The sequence below is a fragment of the Falco peregrinus genome, chromosome 5 (genome assembly GCF_023634155.1).
Source record: "Falco peregrinus isolate bFalPer1 chromosome 5, bFalPer1.pri, whole genome shotgun sequence".
Taxonomy (NCBI): domain Eukaryota; kingdom Metazoa; phylum Chordata; class Aves; order Falconiformes; family Falconidae; genus Falco; species Falco peregrinus.
Window position 1 is genome coordinate 33,209,938 of NC_073725.1, and position 16,517 is coordinate 33,226,454.

Sequence of the window (16,517 nt, forward strand, 5' to 3'; positions counted from 1 at the left end):
ACAAAGTTTGAATTATTAGGGTAAGTTTATAGAAATCAGCACTTTATGTCATTTTTGGTCTAGTACTAAAATGATGAAGGCTGGATTTTCTGTACTGGTGAATCATTGCCTTAGATCACAGCTCCACTATGAATTTATGCTAATCTACTTTCTTTTAATGCCTCTGACTCATGCTGGTGTATTTGTGACCATACGTTGGATCAGATTCAGGAACTGATCCAGTTAAACTAATTTAGAAAAACAAAACAAAATTAGGTTTAACTTGCATCAGTTCCCTAATCAGGTTTGTTGTGTTACTGCATTTGTGCTGGAGTAGAAGGGTATTGCTAGAAGGAACAAGCAATCAAAGGGACTGAAGGAGGAAGGCATACTTATTTCTGCATTAGTGCCAGTCATTTGTTGATGTAAAGTTTTCACGTAACTGGGATCTTAGAATTACACTGGATCCCAAGCAGTGCCGATGGATGTGGGTAAAAAAATGTGACTGAAATAATCTGTACAGATTCACACTAATAATAAAAATAAGAAGAAAATGTGCTGCTGGATCAAAAAAAGAAATATATCTTTTAACTTGCATTTTACTAGATTTCATTTTTTCATGAAAATTCTTGTAATATAGTGAAATGGTTCTAGCAAAGAAATTGCATTCTTTTCTTTTTATGCAGTTCTCCTTAAGGTGAACATCCTCTTCATGCATTTCCTCCACCTCTGTTCCCTCTTCCTTTTTTATTTTATACAATGTTTTCAAATTCATTGAAACACTACTTTTTTTAAGGTTATCACCAGCCTTGGGCCTCTGGAGTGGATTCTTAATACTCCCAGTCATCACAGAGTTCATCATGGTAAGCTAAAAGTGTAACCTCTTATTCCTCAGTGTATTTTTTCTCATGATCATTATGTGTATAATAATAATAAAGTACTAAAAGTGTATCGTAAAATTAGTTTTACAGAAATATTTTAATTTTGATCATTACTTCAAAAATAGTCCTTGTTCAGTTAGAAATTTTACAGTATTTTAAAAAACTTCTTTATAATTTGCATTGAATTTTAACTTTTTTAATGTTTATGTTTCAGACTAATTATTGAGCAGAAATTAATCCGGGATAACATAAAATAATTTGAAGACTTTGAGCAAAACGATTCTATGTTTGTAAACATGAAAAGTGATAGAAAAATATTTTACCCTTCCCTGACTACTAAAACATCATCAATTTGTCAATCACTACGATGCTTTAGCATTCAAATTCAGGGACTGAAACTGTGAAAAAACATGGTTACTTTCTGGAAGAAGTTCTAGAAGAACAACTGTTTTAGAGGAATTTGGTTTCAAATGTCTGAATTATTGAAAAATCTCACTTAACACAAATCCATTATGATTGACTTTTCATCCATAGAGGCATTCAATACTATACTACATATGTAAATCTGATTAATAACTATATGACAGGCTGAAAAATATCATGAACATATCTGAGTAATAAAGTGGATTCCATAGATGCCCTTGGCTCCTCCAGCATGCAGAGATAACAAGTAAAAAAATAATAGGGGAATAGAAGAACAAAATAATTTGAAACAGACTCAAATGCAGTTGTTACAGAGGATGTTATTAATATTTATTATATCATTCATGTGTAAAGTGTTTATGGCACTATGTAGACTTTTTAAAAAGGCTGTGGTGCTGTGAGTGTCTAATCCTTAAAATTTGCACAAGTATTGGTAATCCTGGAGGGAGACACTCTGCTCTTATTTGCTTTGCTGTAAATCCAAACTAATCCTCTGATCCTGATTGGAGTTAAGCAGTATCACTCTGGAGCCGATCAGGTGTTGTACAGTCGCTCCAGACAATCTCCACAAACTTGAGGACATGTGATCAATTTTTCTTCGGTCATAGTTTTGATAGGACAACTTATATACAAAGATATTCCCTAGAAAACAGGAGGATCACCTTTCCTTTAATAATAATGAAAGCAGGATCAGACATATGGCATAGAAGATAGGGGCAGCTGAAAGCCATTAATGATTATGTATAAATGTATTTAGCATATATTTTCTTTAATATAAACTGGTGAAATGATTTTTTGTTTGCTTTTTAGTTTGTCTATAAATCTATTTTGAATTTAATTTAGTCTCCAAATGAATATATTTGTTTAACAGAAATTTTGGTTATGAACATTTGTTTTGTATGTTGAATCTGAGTAGAAAGAGATCAATAAGCCTAGTAAGAAAAAAGAAATTTTGTAGATGCATAAGGAGTGGTGGGTTAGCAACCTTCTAAAATTATTTTTAGACTTTAAATTGATGGTAATTATGATTTCCCTTTGAGATTATAAATTGATGCTAATGATGAAGATTTCCCTTTGTAATTCAGTTGCATGTATTCTTATACATGCAATTACTGGTCTCATAAATGATTTTTATTATAGGTAGAAATCCTTACTGCATTGACAAAAATTATGGAGGCACACTTATTATTTGGGACAGGATATTTGGTAAGTTGAAAAAACCTACTGTCTCTCTTGTCTAGTTAGTGTGTCACGAATATGTATGCTCTTGAATTTGATTGTTGGTTGTTCTTTTTTTCTTCTTCCATCAGGAACATTTGAGGCAGAAGATGCAAAAGTTGTATATGGCTTAACACATCCAGTCAATTCATTCAATCCCATCATGCTTCAGGTGCTATACTTTGTATCACCAACTCTGGTATCTACAACAGGCACTCAAATTCAAAAAAAACTCCTCTCTTGGGCATGATTGAGGCCATCCTTGCATTGCTGCACAGTCAATTAAATTATCTACAATTTCTTCAGTGTTTCATTACAAAACAATTATTTCTACTCACTGCATTGAGCACGTGCAGGGCTTACAGTCATCATGAAAATACAGCACAGTAAAATTAACTAATTACAATGGCAATATAATAGGCCATGGACTGAATTGTGTCCATTTTGCCATATGCAGAGCAGTATGCAGTGAAACACAGACAAAAATATATATTTCATCTGTTTGTCTTCTCTAAAGATTGCTGTTTCATCAATAATCCCATGGTATAATATCTTATCTGTTTTTATCACTTCTGCATATTTGCTCTTCAAGGTACTCCAGAATGATTTGTGTTGACAGTATTATATATCAGCTATCATGGTTTCAACAAAAACCTCCAGAACAGGTTGAATATAGTTGTTTGTTTTTGGGTTTTTTTTAAAAAAAAAGGAAAAAAGAAAAGAAGAAAAGAAGAAGACAAAAAAAGAAGAAAAAGTACTTAGTGCAGTGCTTGGATTTATTGGTTCAGGCTTCACTTAAAATGGATAAAAATTCTCTGTAAAAACCTCAGGGACTGAGGAGTATTGAAGTCCCTGTTCACTTTTCATGACTTTTCACCCAAGGAGGCATCTCAAAGAATGAAAAATTCTATCTGCAGGGGTGTCTGGGCTGGAAACTGGAAGGATGGCCACAGCCTGTGCAATTATATCCATGCCAGTCGGATAAGTAATTTAGTTATTTGAATGTGTGTCATGTCAAGGTGCCAGTAACCACATTTTAGTTTAAAACTACCATAAATACAGCTATACAATATACTGTTAAATGCTCTGGATTGATTACAGGAGAGATAGATTTTCCTCTGGGCAGAAGTCATTGTAATCCTCACTATAAACCAAGGGCTTGATATGGCTCCTGCCTATTTTAGTCAGGTTTTCTGAACTTCTGACTGTCTTCATCTATTCCTAATTTATTCTCTTCAGAGACTTTGAAAAATTATTTACTTGAGAGCTAAAACTGAATAACATACAATGTTTTACTAAGTTTTATTTTACTAACAATGAAAAATTACTTGCTGGTTTTTTGGGTATTTTTCAGTTACGTCCCTTGGCTCATATTTGGAACACATTTTGGGCCACACCTGGATTCTGCAGTAAGCTTTCTGTCATATTTAAAGGGCCAGGCTGGGGACCAGGCAAACCTAGACTTGGCCTTCCTGAGGAAATCCCAGTGGTAAATAGAACTTTACAGGCTTCAGTTTTGTGTAATTTACTTGGACCTCTTTATGCTACTGGATCAATGTTAAAAACTCTACACATGCTATTTTAAATTAGCAAATTAGCAGTCATAAAGCATAGGGGAAGATGAAATGGAAACAGAAACTGAAGGAAATTAATGTTTTAGCTAGATTTTTTTCTTTTAATTTGAAGGAAAAAATATTTTTTATGTATCTTTTCATTATTCATTTCCTGAAGAGATTTTCAAAATTGTTCTATACAATATTGTAATTTCTCTTTTTCCTTTACACACACACACTCTCTCTCTCTCTCTCACTTCAAACTCTTTCTCACACTAGATAGCAGATAAATTTGGTAGTAGATTATCTTGTGCAGCTACCTATGTTCCTTAATCTTTTTCTATGTTTGGAAGTATAAAGAATACTAAGGAATAACAGGTTGGAGCAGGTTACTGTTGAAGGCTGTTTTGCTTCATACAGATCACTGGAAAAGAAGTTCCCTTCAATCCAAGTGTACCAGCTTATCTCAATTGCTATGCAGTTGTACATTTTGCTGTAATAGTGGACTTCTATACTGAACTTCTTGCTACTGTGACTGTAAGTAATTCCTGTCTTTATGAAATAGCATCTGATGCTAACAGGAACATGACAACAACATGTTTAAATAATAAACCATTGAGTAAGGCTCTACAGCCTGACTCATATCTCATTTAAACTATTACAATAGTAATTTAATTCTGTAAAAAGTATCAATGTAAATGGCTAATCATATAATTATGTGATATTAAACACATAATGTTTGATATTACTAAACAATATTAAATAGCATATTAATTATTTAAAGATGAATATGCTTAAGTTAAGCAATGAAATTAAATCCGAATGTTCCATAGATGACGTATGTGTCTGCTTCAGTTTTTAGGACCTCATATCTCAGACCTGAAACTTTGTAGGTTTTACGATGTCAAGGTTGGCCATATTGTTAGATGCCAATAATGCCCAAGCTTTATAAGGAAGATTGCAAAGGTCTTACAGTGCTTGCAGGTGGGAAGCTTGGTGTCAGAACTTGACAGAGCTGGAGGAGCACAAACTTAGGGCAAAGCCTTCTTCCATTCTCAAAAATATAGCAGCACTGAAAGAAATATAGCAAGGAGAGGCACGTATTTACCACCTCGTGTTTAGACTGATGGGATCTCCCTGGTAACATGATGTGTGTCCTCTGTGGGTACTTGGCAGTCTCTGAAGGTGAACTACAAGGCCATCTCCACCTACAAGAAGTGAGAGATTAACTGCTTCCATGGATTCACACCCTTCCAGCCTCCTTTTCATTCTTGTTTCCTCGACAACTCTTTCTACTTTACTAAAGCTAAAATCTAGTTATGAAGTGTAATTTTAATGCATCTAATATTCCCACAAATCAGTCAAAGACCTATCAAAATGGAAGAAAAGTCTCAATTTGATGAAATGTGCTTTTGCTGCCTTCTTAAACCCTTTCTAAGACCTCCTGGGTTAAAGAGCAGTCTTGGGGGGTGTGTGTGTGCGTCATCCACGTTGCCACAGGCCTGCTGTCAGGGTGCCAAGGGCCCTGCTGGGTTCTTCAGCCTCCACCTGCCTGTGAACCTGTGATGTCCTGCCATGCTCACCCAGCGATCTGACCCTTGGCCAGCAGTGGTTACTGTCCCCTGCCCATCATGATGGATGTTGCGGGACAGCACCCTTCCTGCTGGGGCCATTGTCCTGTCCACAGGCTGCCACTGGCCCCCTGCCCCTTCCTCAGGAGCAGCCCCTCTCGCTGCACCCCGATGCCTTTGCCCATGACCAACGTGTCTGAGTCCAGCCAAGACACAGATGTCTAGAAATAAGTTTCTTTTGTGTACCTGAATGTGGCTATCTGTGAAGGATTCCAGAGGATTGCTAAGCTATTTCAAAGCTGTCAGAAATCTAGTCGGAATTTTGCCATTTTGGTCTTCCGACTTGGACTTCCCTTTCGCATCCCAGGGCAAGAAGGGCAGGAGAGGGACTCTGCCTGCAATAATATCTTGGGATATGTGGCAGCAGGCCTATATCAGCTCTGACAGCTCTGCATATAATAGCTGATAACAGCCCTTTTTTTTCACATTTGTTGTTAGATGTATTCTGAGTAGCCCATCAGACTAGTAGAGTGATACAATTTTTGAGAAGAGTTTAAAGGGTAAGTATTTTATGTAGAATTCCTGATATAATATAAAAGCTACCTAGGGCATACTGGTCTGATTAAGTTACTCTACACAGTGTTCACCTCTATAAAGGGTCACACTGCAACAGCAGGGAATTCAGAGATTACTAAATCATCTGAGGCTTAGTCTATTCTAAGTAATTTCTGAGGACAGGAAATTAAGCCAAAGGTAAGGGTAAATACTGCCAATGTATACAAGATATACAGTATAAATTATTGCCAATGTTCTTATACTGAGAAAAGCCTCTGCAAGATTTTCCGGATATGCTTCTAGATTCCCACATACCAGAAGAAAGTCATATTTGCATAGGGATCAAACTGTGGTTTTTTTAAGTTGGTTGTTTTTTTGGTTTTTTACTTTGTTGCTGTTGCTTTTAGTGGCAAGAAGTAAGGAGTCTGCTCATGAGTTTTTTCCTATTTTATTCTTTTCTCTTTTTGCCTTTTTCTGGTCAAGGAAGGAAAAATGAGTGATCCGAATTGTTTTCTCTGCTGATAACTGCAGCTGTTTAAGAATAAGTAATAAGGGAATGTGAGAAATGCACCCGAGCTCCAGATGATCATTAAATTCTTTCAGTCATGGAGGAAAAATCTTGAAGATTCACCATTTATGAACTTCTTATAGAAAAACAACCAGAAAATTCTCTGCAAAAAATTGCAGGGTGATAAGGTAGTAAGGATAAGAAGTAGAGCACAGGGGACTAGAAGCACCTCATCTCAGGGCATAAACCTCAGCGTGGGCGTAGAAAGTGCTGGTCCCAAGGCAGAGTTCCAGCATTGCTCTGCAGTACAGTGGGGAAGCTGTCATGAGAAGGAAGCTTGTGTATGAGTAACTTTACTTGGCAAAAGTCTTTCTTCAATATCAGTTTTCCACTACCCTGAGTTATGAAATGTCTATGGATACAACTGGAACTTTCTGTCTGGCTATGAATTATGTCATAACTGTGGCATAGCTCCATAAATGGAGAAAGCTAACTGTTTTCCTCATTTTTAGGTATAAGTTCCATTTCATAATAGCCATAAGACACAGCACACAGCTATTGCATTTCTCAAGTGATTACAGTTGCTCAGTGTTTAGTCTCATGCTCCGCAGAAGTGTTAAATTTCTCTATCCATAAAGAGCAACCATATACCTTCAGTCTGAATGACCTGTATTTAACTTCAAAAAGAGGAAAACAAGAAAGAACAAATACATATTTTCCACAGAAGAGAGTGTACAGTGGTTATTTTCTATATAGCGATCTGCGCTACATCCAGAGAACAAAAATTACTTCTGAGCTCTGCACATCTAGATCTGATCCAAAGCTCATTGAAGAAATGGGATTTGGATCAGTCCCACAGAGAGTGCTAGGAGTGTAAAACTACAGTACGTTCAAAGCAAAAATCTCATAGCTCCAGAACTGCATGTGTCACATAAATCAAAGTGAAGTTTACCTTAAACACATTTTGCAGTGTCTTTTTTATTGTTGATAGATACCGTAACATTTGCTGTGCTTATAATGCTAGGAATATGCAAGCAGTTTCAGTTACATGAAAAGTAATAAGGGTTAAGGTAGATTTCTTGAAAGCTGAGAACACAAGTAGTACATCCATTCAGTAGGATATCACCAAGTACTGTATATGGAATATCGCTAAGAATGTACAAATTTTTTTTAGGAATTCTAAGTTAAAATAAATTCATACAGACAAGGACACCTAACAGTACAGATTTCATAGCACTGTGTTAGCATTCTTCATTTGAATATCAAAAGTGTCTGATATATGACAGCAGGGCATCTACTAACTTAAAAAAACATGCTGATACCATGCCTAGCAGTTCTCTTGAAACACTGAACACATCAGGATGAGAAAATGCATCCATGTTATTCTTCAAAAGGAATAAAACAACCTGACGTCTTTGAAATATAAAACTCAGTTTGGAATATTTGAATGTTTATGTAAATGCATATTTGGAATAACGCATTTTCTTTGTTAAAATGAGCTATTTTTTATTACTAAAAATCCCATAAAATAATAATGCTATGGTATTCTATTGATTATAAAGCCATGTAAACTTCTTCCCAAATTCTATAACCCCCACACACCTTTTTTTTTTAAGGCTCCAAGGTATTTTTAAAGCTTTCAATGAAGTCAAAATCCAACAGAAATATTTTTTTCTGTTTGATTGCAGCCAATAATCACATTGCAAAGTTGTGGCTGTCTTGTAATTGGGGAACCTGCTGTGGTCCCACAGGCTTCTTTGTTTATACAAATACTCCAGTATATAAATACTCATTTATTTTATATATACATCCATGCATATTATATTTAAGTGGAACAAGGATGCTAGCACTAATGAAGGTGTAAAAGACACGTTCTTTTCACACTGTAACTTGTGTATGTAGATTTAATATATGATGTTTAGTTTAGTGATATAACGCACTGACTATTTTGTTGATTTTGGTAGAGGATTGCCTAGAAAATGGATGCCTTAGCTGCCAGCATCCACTTCATAGGGCGATACGTGTTTGAAAGTAAATAAAAGAATTGAGGCAGCATGTAACTATACCACTGGAGCTGTAAAGAGAAAGTTATGGAAGCAAACTAATAATGCTAAAATTTATGCTACGTGGCTGGTTTTCTAAAAGCTGTTCTTCCCAAATGGTACCATACTGTATTTCACTGCAAGTTTCTTGATAGTCCTTGACTAGGAACACAAATAAGGGAGCACATTTTATTTTGCTGTATGCAAATGTTGTGTACGTATCTACAGTGAACGGTAACTTACACCTTCTATCTTCATGCTTCCAAGTAAGGCTTTATGCCTCACCCTTCATCACTCCAGAAAGCTGAAGACTTGGAAAGTGGGATGCTGCAACACTATTCAGGCATTATAGTGCCATGCATTTGGGTGAATCCGATGATAGTGCCAGTTTGCAATGAACTGTGTTCTGCAGGTTGCGCTTTAGAGTCCTCCAGTCCTTCACATTCTGGGCCACAGATGCTAGTGGACCATATGAAGTTTTACAAACAGCTAGTACTCAAAATGTTATGGTTCAAGTAGGAGAGCGTCTGAAGTGAAGTGGAAATTGGCCTGAAAAACAGAATCTGTAAAATATGATTATGCTTGGCTTAGGTAGTTATTATGCCAAAGAACCTCGTATAGCATTTTAACCATTTAAAGATAAAGGCTTGTTTACATTTGAGTTTGATTTTTCTAAATTATAAGGTTGCTTCAGTTCTTCTGATTTACTAACTTACATTAAAATGTATCCCTATTCCATTTTTTTTTTTTTTTTTTTTTTACTGGAAACCTGTGTTTAAAACTGAACTGCAACTCACTCAATAATTTCCTTTCAAGTTCTTAATCTATACTTCTTTCTTCTGTGGTTAGATAAATGTGGACAGTTAAATGATAACTCCAGGATCCAGTTTTGCACATCTTAGAGAAGATGTTTAAGAGAAATTTGCAGGGTCACACTCCAAATTCTTGTATTCAGTCCTTTCTTTCCTTGTGGAGAGGAAGCTGCAGTCTGAATTACAATATTAGTTCCTCTAATACAAATTAGTTCCTCTAATATCAAGCTTATCATTATTTAAATGTCAATCAACAGAACAACAATAATAAAAATTGTTATTGTTTCCTGAAAATATATTAAAAGAGAATTTTTTATATTTTTTTCCATCTTCTAGAAAGAGCAGGTGAAATATATCTTTAAGCAAAGAAGAAAAAAAAAAAAGTAGAAGTTATGAGAGAAAACAACACTAAAATATGACCCCAAAATATCTGCTATGGAGAAGTGTTTCTATCATCCACTCAAACCCAACTCAGTGCAGGGACCAAAGTAAGACTGTAGACATGCAGTCTAGCTAATGGTAAGAAACAGAATCATTCAGAAAGTTCTCTCTCTTGACTGATTACAGGAAAAACTTAAGTTAACAACCAGTTTTTAGGCACTGCAATAAAGGTATTTACATGAAGGTAGAATGAAACAGAGCCTAATTTTTCTGAAACTGGAATCACAAGGAAACCCAAATGCCTAGGACTTGGTGCCTGGTTGTAGAATACTAGCCAGCTCAGAACACAGGGAGGGCAGAAAAGTGCAAAATCATGCAGCTTTTTTAAACTGGAAGTTGGAGACACCCTTATGCATTAATAGCAGGTACTACTGAATCCTTCCTGAACTCAAATGTTAACATTTGTTTCTCAAAACTTCTGCAGGTTCATTCATTTTCCATAAAGTGTGATTTTAGCCATATATTGTAAAGTAGTGATTACATTAATTGCTTAAAGTATAGATTTGATGTTCAGTTCTCTTTCCTGCTTAAGGGGGATACAAAACCTTATGTTCCTTTTCTCAGAATAGTGCCCTGCCACTGTGGGAACATTTTTAAGGCAGTCTGTAGAAGCCAGTGCAATGCACTGGAAACACAAAGCAAAATCAGACCTACCTGCCCAGAAGGACTAGGTTTAAAAAAAGGTGTAATTCTCCAGCTTAAAAATGAGGACAGTCTCTAAGGAGGGAAGTCTTGAATTCCAGGCCTAGTTCCCTGGCAAACTCCTTTATTTGACAAGTAACAATCATTGAAAAACATATAAAAGCATTTCTAAGAAATTTATGGGTAAGTTCCCGTATGTCTGTGCCAAATCATGTTTTTCTTTGCTCACTTCTTGAATTTTTGTGTGACCCAGTTTCTACAGGAAGCTGAAGTAGGAATTGAACTTACTGTGGCTAGATGAGCAGTTTAAGAACTACTCATTTTATTAAACTTAGAGTCTGTGCCTGATTTTTATAAAAAAGCTCTGTCCAAAAATGTTGTCACTTCAAAACAAATTGCTTCATGTTAACAGTGGAAAGTCTTAAACTTAGGATAGCTGTAGGATTTTTAGATTCTAGAAACTGAAGTTTTCAAAAAGAGGACCCTCAATTTAGTCTTTCATTGGCATATTTTAAAACTTGTACCTGGAATTCGCAAATGTATTCCAAGTGGTACAAACATTGATAAAGGATTATAAGCCCATTAGAGCAATTTTCCCTTTCTTGTCTTGAGCAAGAGTCTCAACACATAACTGCTGTACTGAGTCCCCCCAGGGTTCGATATCTAGCTCAATATCCTGTCTCCTGTCATGGCCGATAGCAGAAGCGCCAGGGTAAGAGCAAATGAAAACCGTACAGAATATCCTTTCTCCAAGGTCTATATATAAGTGGATGATGGTGGTAATCATCAGTCTGAGGTGCTCTAAGTTTATCGTAAGGAGAAGTGGAATATATTGGAGATGTAACAGTGCATTAATGAGTTTGGTCTGTCCTGGTATAAATCTGTACAACAGTGCCTTGACAGGTGTCATTTGTGAGAAGTGTGTTCTGGCTTGTAAACTGGTGAGGCTGCTGTTCAGCTCACTCATTGCTGGGATTGTGTTTTCTTTGTTCAATAGCTTTGTTAAGGATATCTAAGTAGGTGCTTGTGATTCCTCAGAAAAACAGCAGAAACCTACCCAGCCTGAGTGTGTGGTTTGATGTGTTTTGCAAACATGGGCACTGTAAGTTCACACAGCTGTAAAACTTGAGAATATCCTCCTGTGGCCTCCCACGCTCACAGATACTTACCTTAGATCTCTTCGAGGGGTAGGGGCCACCACCAAAGGAAGGTAGACACGTCACCGAATGGGATTTATTGAAATCAGGGCAGACATTCATAGATTTTATTTTTCCAGTGCCTGTAACCTTGAACTGCAAGGTGCTGTTCATAAACCTTATCGCTAGTGAAGCCAGAAAGCATTCCTATAACTCAGCCAGACCTACTATTTTTGTCTTGGGTTTTTTTTGTTGTTTTTTAAATGAAAAAACAAAGGCTTTTTAAAACTAATATTTGAAAGGAAGTCAGGGAGGGAACAAAAACACTGATTAAATATTTGATTTACAAAGGCAGCTGTGTAGAATGCAAAAAATATTTAATAAATGAAAATAAAAAAATCAAGCGTCACAAAATAATTTCTGTTTTCCTGAGTTTTGTTTATATCATTTCAATGTAAGTTTCAAGGACATAAATTGTCAGTCTAGTACTCATCCAAGTATTAACACACATGTTAATGTTTAAAAATGTTTTAAGTCTCATTGAAGTTAATGGTATGAGTTGAAGACTTTTGCTGAATTGGGAACCAAGTGTTGGGTTGTCATGAAGGGACAACATTAATTTTGTTTCTTCTTAAGTATGGTCATGTTGTCATGTCATGTGAATTCTTATTCTCACCAATGTATTGAGTTTGGTGTCCATTGGGATCATAGATGACTATTTTAAAGACCTGGTAACAGAAGAAGAAGAAGAAAAAGAACAAGACTGCTGGGATTTTTATCTAGAAATGAATTTGTCCCCTGTTGGGTAAAGGCATAAGGGAATCAAGTAACTTTGGGAAAACACATAGTATAGAAGGGAATATCTTAAACATTAATTTAGAAATACAGCATTCAGGAAACAACTGTAAAGGTGGTTACTCCAGGTAAGTGGGCTATCCAGAACGAATATTTTTTATTGCAAAATTGAAAGTAACAAATTACTTTAAAAACAGGCACTAACATCACTGAAGAAATTGAAGCTACCATACTGTTAAAACTCAATTTCTCTTCAGAAATTTAACCTAAATGAATGCTTTGTCTACTTTTTAACAGATGTTGTCCCAGGGAACTATTCTCCTGAGAATTGGCTTTATCATTCTGTCCCTGACCTCTTTCGGACTACTTTTGGAGAACAGGCAAGAAAGAAAGCGTACCCCTTCTTTTTTTTTTTCTCTCTCCCCCCGCTCCCGCATTGTTTATCACTATATGGAAATCTCAAGTGTGTCAGATATTATATCGATAAAGAAATATAGATACCCTGAGACACATGTGTGTAGTGGAATGAAGCTGGGTTAATTAGCATTGATAACATACAGCTGTGGGTTGGCTTCAGGGGCGGTGGGTTGGCTGATGTAGATGAGGTGCAGGTGTGGCTGGTTAAGTGGTTGAGAGCCAATGGAGAGAGAGCAGCCGAGGAAGAAGCAGAGAGGAAGAAACAAGAGAAGAGAGAGTGGGCCTTGCATGAGTTGAGATGAGGAGAAGGTAGCAGAGGGACTGGCATGAAGAGTATGCTGGTATGAGATGGTAAAAGACCTTGTTACAGCTTGATAGTCTGGAGAGTGCTGCGATACGTGTGTTGCCTGTTGACTAGAAAATAACGCATCACTAACCAGCACCTAAAGCCAGGAGTGTTCCCGTAGCAATTAGTGGCAACGTCTATAATGTCCCTTGCAGAAAAGTTATAGAATGGGCTACTCATTCACACTCTATGCTTGCATTTGTTGTTGGGTCCACATCTCTGAGTCTGAGACACTGGCAGGCCAGTGAGACCTGCAGGCTGTCCCAAGGCTGTTCAAGATCAGACTGCAACCATAGTTCTGTCAGTCCTGTGTGGCATGCCATAGGTGTCAGGTACTGCGACGGTGTATGAAAAGCATGCAGTGTAGCTCAGAGTAGACTCAAAATCATGTGAAGGAAGGTGTAGAATTAAGGCTAAATTTAATCAGTATGGAATCAAATCAAATTGGTTCTTGAATTCACCAGCCCAGTGAGACACATGCTACGGAAGTAGCCCATATGGGCACTGTGACCCTAGAGAAGAGTAAAGAGCAGCTTCAGTTTCCTACAAAGAAACTATTTCCCTGCCAGGGCAGAAATGTGGAATAGAAGCTTGTTTTGAGGTTAAGGTGTCAGTTCTGCTTTGGGCCTGTTATTCATTATGTTTTCAGAAAGGAATACCTTTCACTTGTATGGACTGAACAGCTCATTTCAGGATAGGTGAAAATCTGTCAGTGTGCCAGAGGTGTGTATAACTTAGGGAGTTAATGTGAATTGGTAAACATTTACAGGAAAAAAACCCCAACCACCAACCCCCCAAAAAATGGATGAAAAGATTCTGAACTACTTATGTAGCAGTTTTCAGAATTGTGCTGTTGTCCAATTGATCAAAAGACAATAACCATATATACAGCTACATTTGTGTGAGCTCGGGTATAGTTTGTGAGGAAGTGTATTCTCACCACCAGAAAATTCAGTGTTATAAGTCAATGTAGGGTGTACACTATAAAAACTTAACTATAAGGTTAAGAAACATGGCTTGGTGTGAGTGCAGGACATCACAGACTATTTCTACATTCTCTTTTTCACTAAAGTTAACAAAAAAACAAAGATTGGACGTTAATCTTAATTACTTCCCATTCCTAGGTCCAAAGCAGGAATTTTGGAAATCACCCGTTGCTTAGTCTTCGTAGGTGTGTACAAACTTGGCTACTTAAGGAGTCAGTTTTCTTCCTTGGGCTATGCATATGAGGTAAGACATTTACTTTGAAACATCTATGTTGATGACTCCAGATGTTTTATCTTTATAGAAAAAGCAGAAACACTAAACATTTTTTATTTTGCTTCCTTTTTTATTATCCTGTATAAGTAGAATATTGATTTTTTATCTCTTTATTTCTCACTTATGATTAATTTGTAAGAAAATTATTGGATTTTGTTACAGAGATGCCAATTTACATTGAAAAAAAAGAAAAGTGTATATTTAAAATTTCTTGCAAGAATAATATATTAGTGGCCATGTGCTTTGAAGTGAACAACAGAAATATGTTGCTGAATTTGAATTCATTAACCTACCTTTCATGGAATAAATCTGAAAATGCTTGGAGGCTGGAAGTGTCTTAAATATAAAATAATTTCTTCTGTACTTATACTGTACCTCAGAAACAGACTTTTAGCAATTGACAAAGATAGGATACTGGACTAAACAGACCTTTGGTCTGAATATGGTTGCTTATGTGTTCTTAGGACTTATTTTTATCCTGTTTGTGACTTTCATTTTTTAGTCTACCATATTTTTTTTCAGTATGGTTGGTATTTCAGAATAACACTTTTAATATTATCTGAGTTAAGTAACACTGAATCATTAATACAATTCTCATCTGAATAACATTCCCAAGCTACCAAGTGCTGGTTACCAGCAGAGATAATTATTGGCAAAATTATCAACAGGTTGCTAGATTAGTAGAACTGTTACCAGAAAGTTACATTTTGGCTTAAAACCAGAAAAAAATGAAACAAAACATTAAGGATTGAAACTCAAACCAAGTTCAAAATGGTTCCTTGGACTTGAAACATCTGCAAAGTTTATAGCAATTTTCCTAAATGCAGCTTTCTGGTAGTGGTGCTGGTTCTTTTGCTTTTCTAAGAAATCAAGTAATAGGAGAATGGGAAAATATCTTATGCTACTGTGGGTCTTCTTTCTTTTTATTTTTTCTTTTGTCTTTTTACCTGTGATAGGAAACAATAACTATTGGACAGTACTTAAAGCTAGATAAATGCCACTAATGAATAATTGTTGGGGTTTTGTTTGTTTGTTTGTTTGTTTTTTTCACCCCATATTGTCACATTGTCAAAGTTTTGGTGTATAAATCAAACAGTTCTTGAATTCCTTTGATAAGTCTGCCAGACCTCCAGAGATATTTTAAGGATTTTACTTGTTTAAATATAATTTGGAAAATGTTTTCATTAGTTACTGAATAGCCTACAACAGTAGATAGCCTTGAAGCAAATAATTCTAAAATTTGGCAATTAATTCTATGCTCCTTGAGATATAGCTCTAAGACTTGCATTATTATGTATTCTAACTGCATTTGGGGAGAATTATATGTCAAAAGATACACTCTCAATTTAAAAAATAATATAATTCATGTACTTGCCTTGTATAGGTGTATGTGTGCATATAGGTAAGCCTGTCTCTTAGTAAGAAATGAGTAGAAGAAAATGATCAGATTGTCATTTCTATTGTTTATAGCTATATACAGCTTCCTGTTTTTTCATGAAGAAAATAAAATGGTTCTTATTCTGTCCTTTACATGTATCAGTGATTAAAATTTTAAATTTATTGCCATCTTGAGTTCTTCCCTACTGTACTTTTCTATCCTTTCTTGTGTCTATTGTTTTTCCTTTTATCCTTTATATTATACTTCTCCGTTACTCTTTTTTTAGTCCCTTGTTTGGCACTGACTAGGTAGTCCATGTTTAACAGGAAACAGAAGGACCTTGCTCACAGTTCTCTCTTGCTGAAAGAATAGGTGTCGTCCGAATCGTTTGCTCTCCATGACACCAGATTAGATAATGCTTCTGAATAATGCCAGTATGTCAACACTAGAGACTTACATTTCATCGTAAATCAACAAGTTTATGATATTAATGGCTTTTGTGATCATAGAATCATAAAAAAGTTTGTGTTGGAAGGGACCTTTAAAGGTCATCTAGTCCA

The 16,517-nt window shown here is 36.0% G+C and overlaps 1 protein-coding gene across 1 annotated transcript in view; it reads left to right on the forward strand.

Annotated features, from left to right (window-relative positions):
* Positions 1–16,517, forward strand: part of AGMO (alkylglycerol monooxygenase) — a 192,031-nt gene that overhangs the window by 95,913 nt on the left and 79,601 nt on the right. The window contains exons 6-12 of the mRNA XM_055805891.1: positions 776–842; positions 2,424–2,489; positions 2,594–2,673; positions 3,856–3,990; positions 4,475–4,591; positions 12,854–12,936; positions 14,444–14,549. Coding sequence (XP_055661866.1) covers positions 776–842; positions 2,424–2,489; positions 2,594–2,673; positions 3,856–3,990; positions 4,475–4,591; positions 12,854–12,936; positions 14,444–14,549 — 654 coding nt within the window. The remainder of the gene's footprint in view (positions 1–775; positions 843–2,423; positions 2,490–2,593; positions 2,674–3,855; positions 3,991–4,474; positions 4,592–12,853; positions 12,937–14,443; positions 14,550–16,517) is intronic.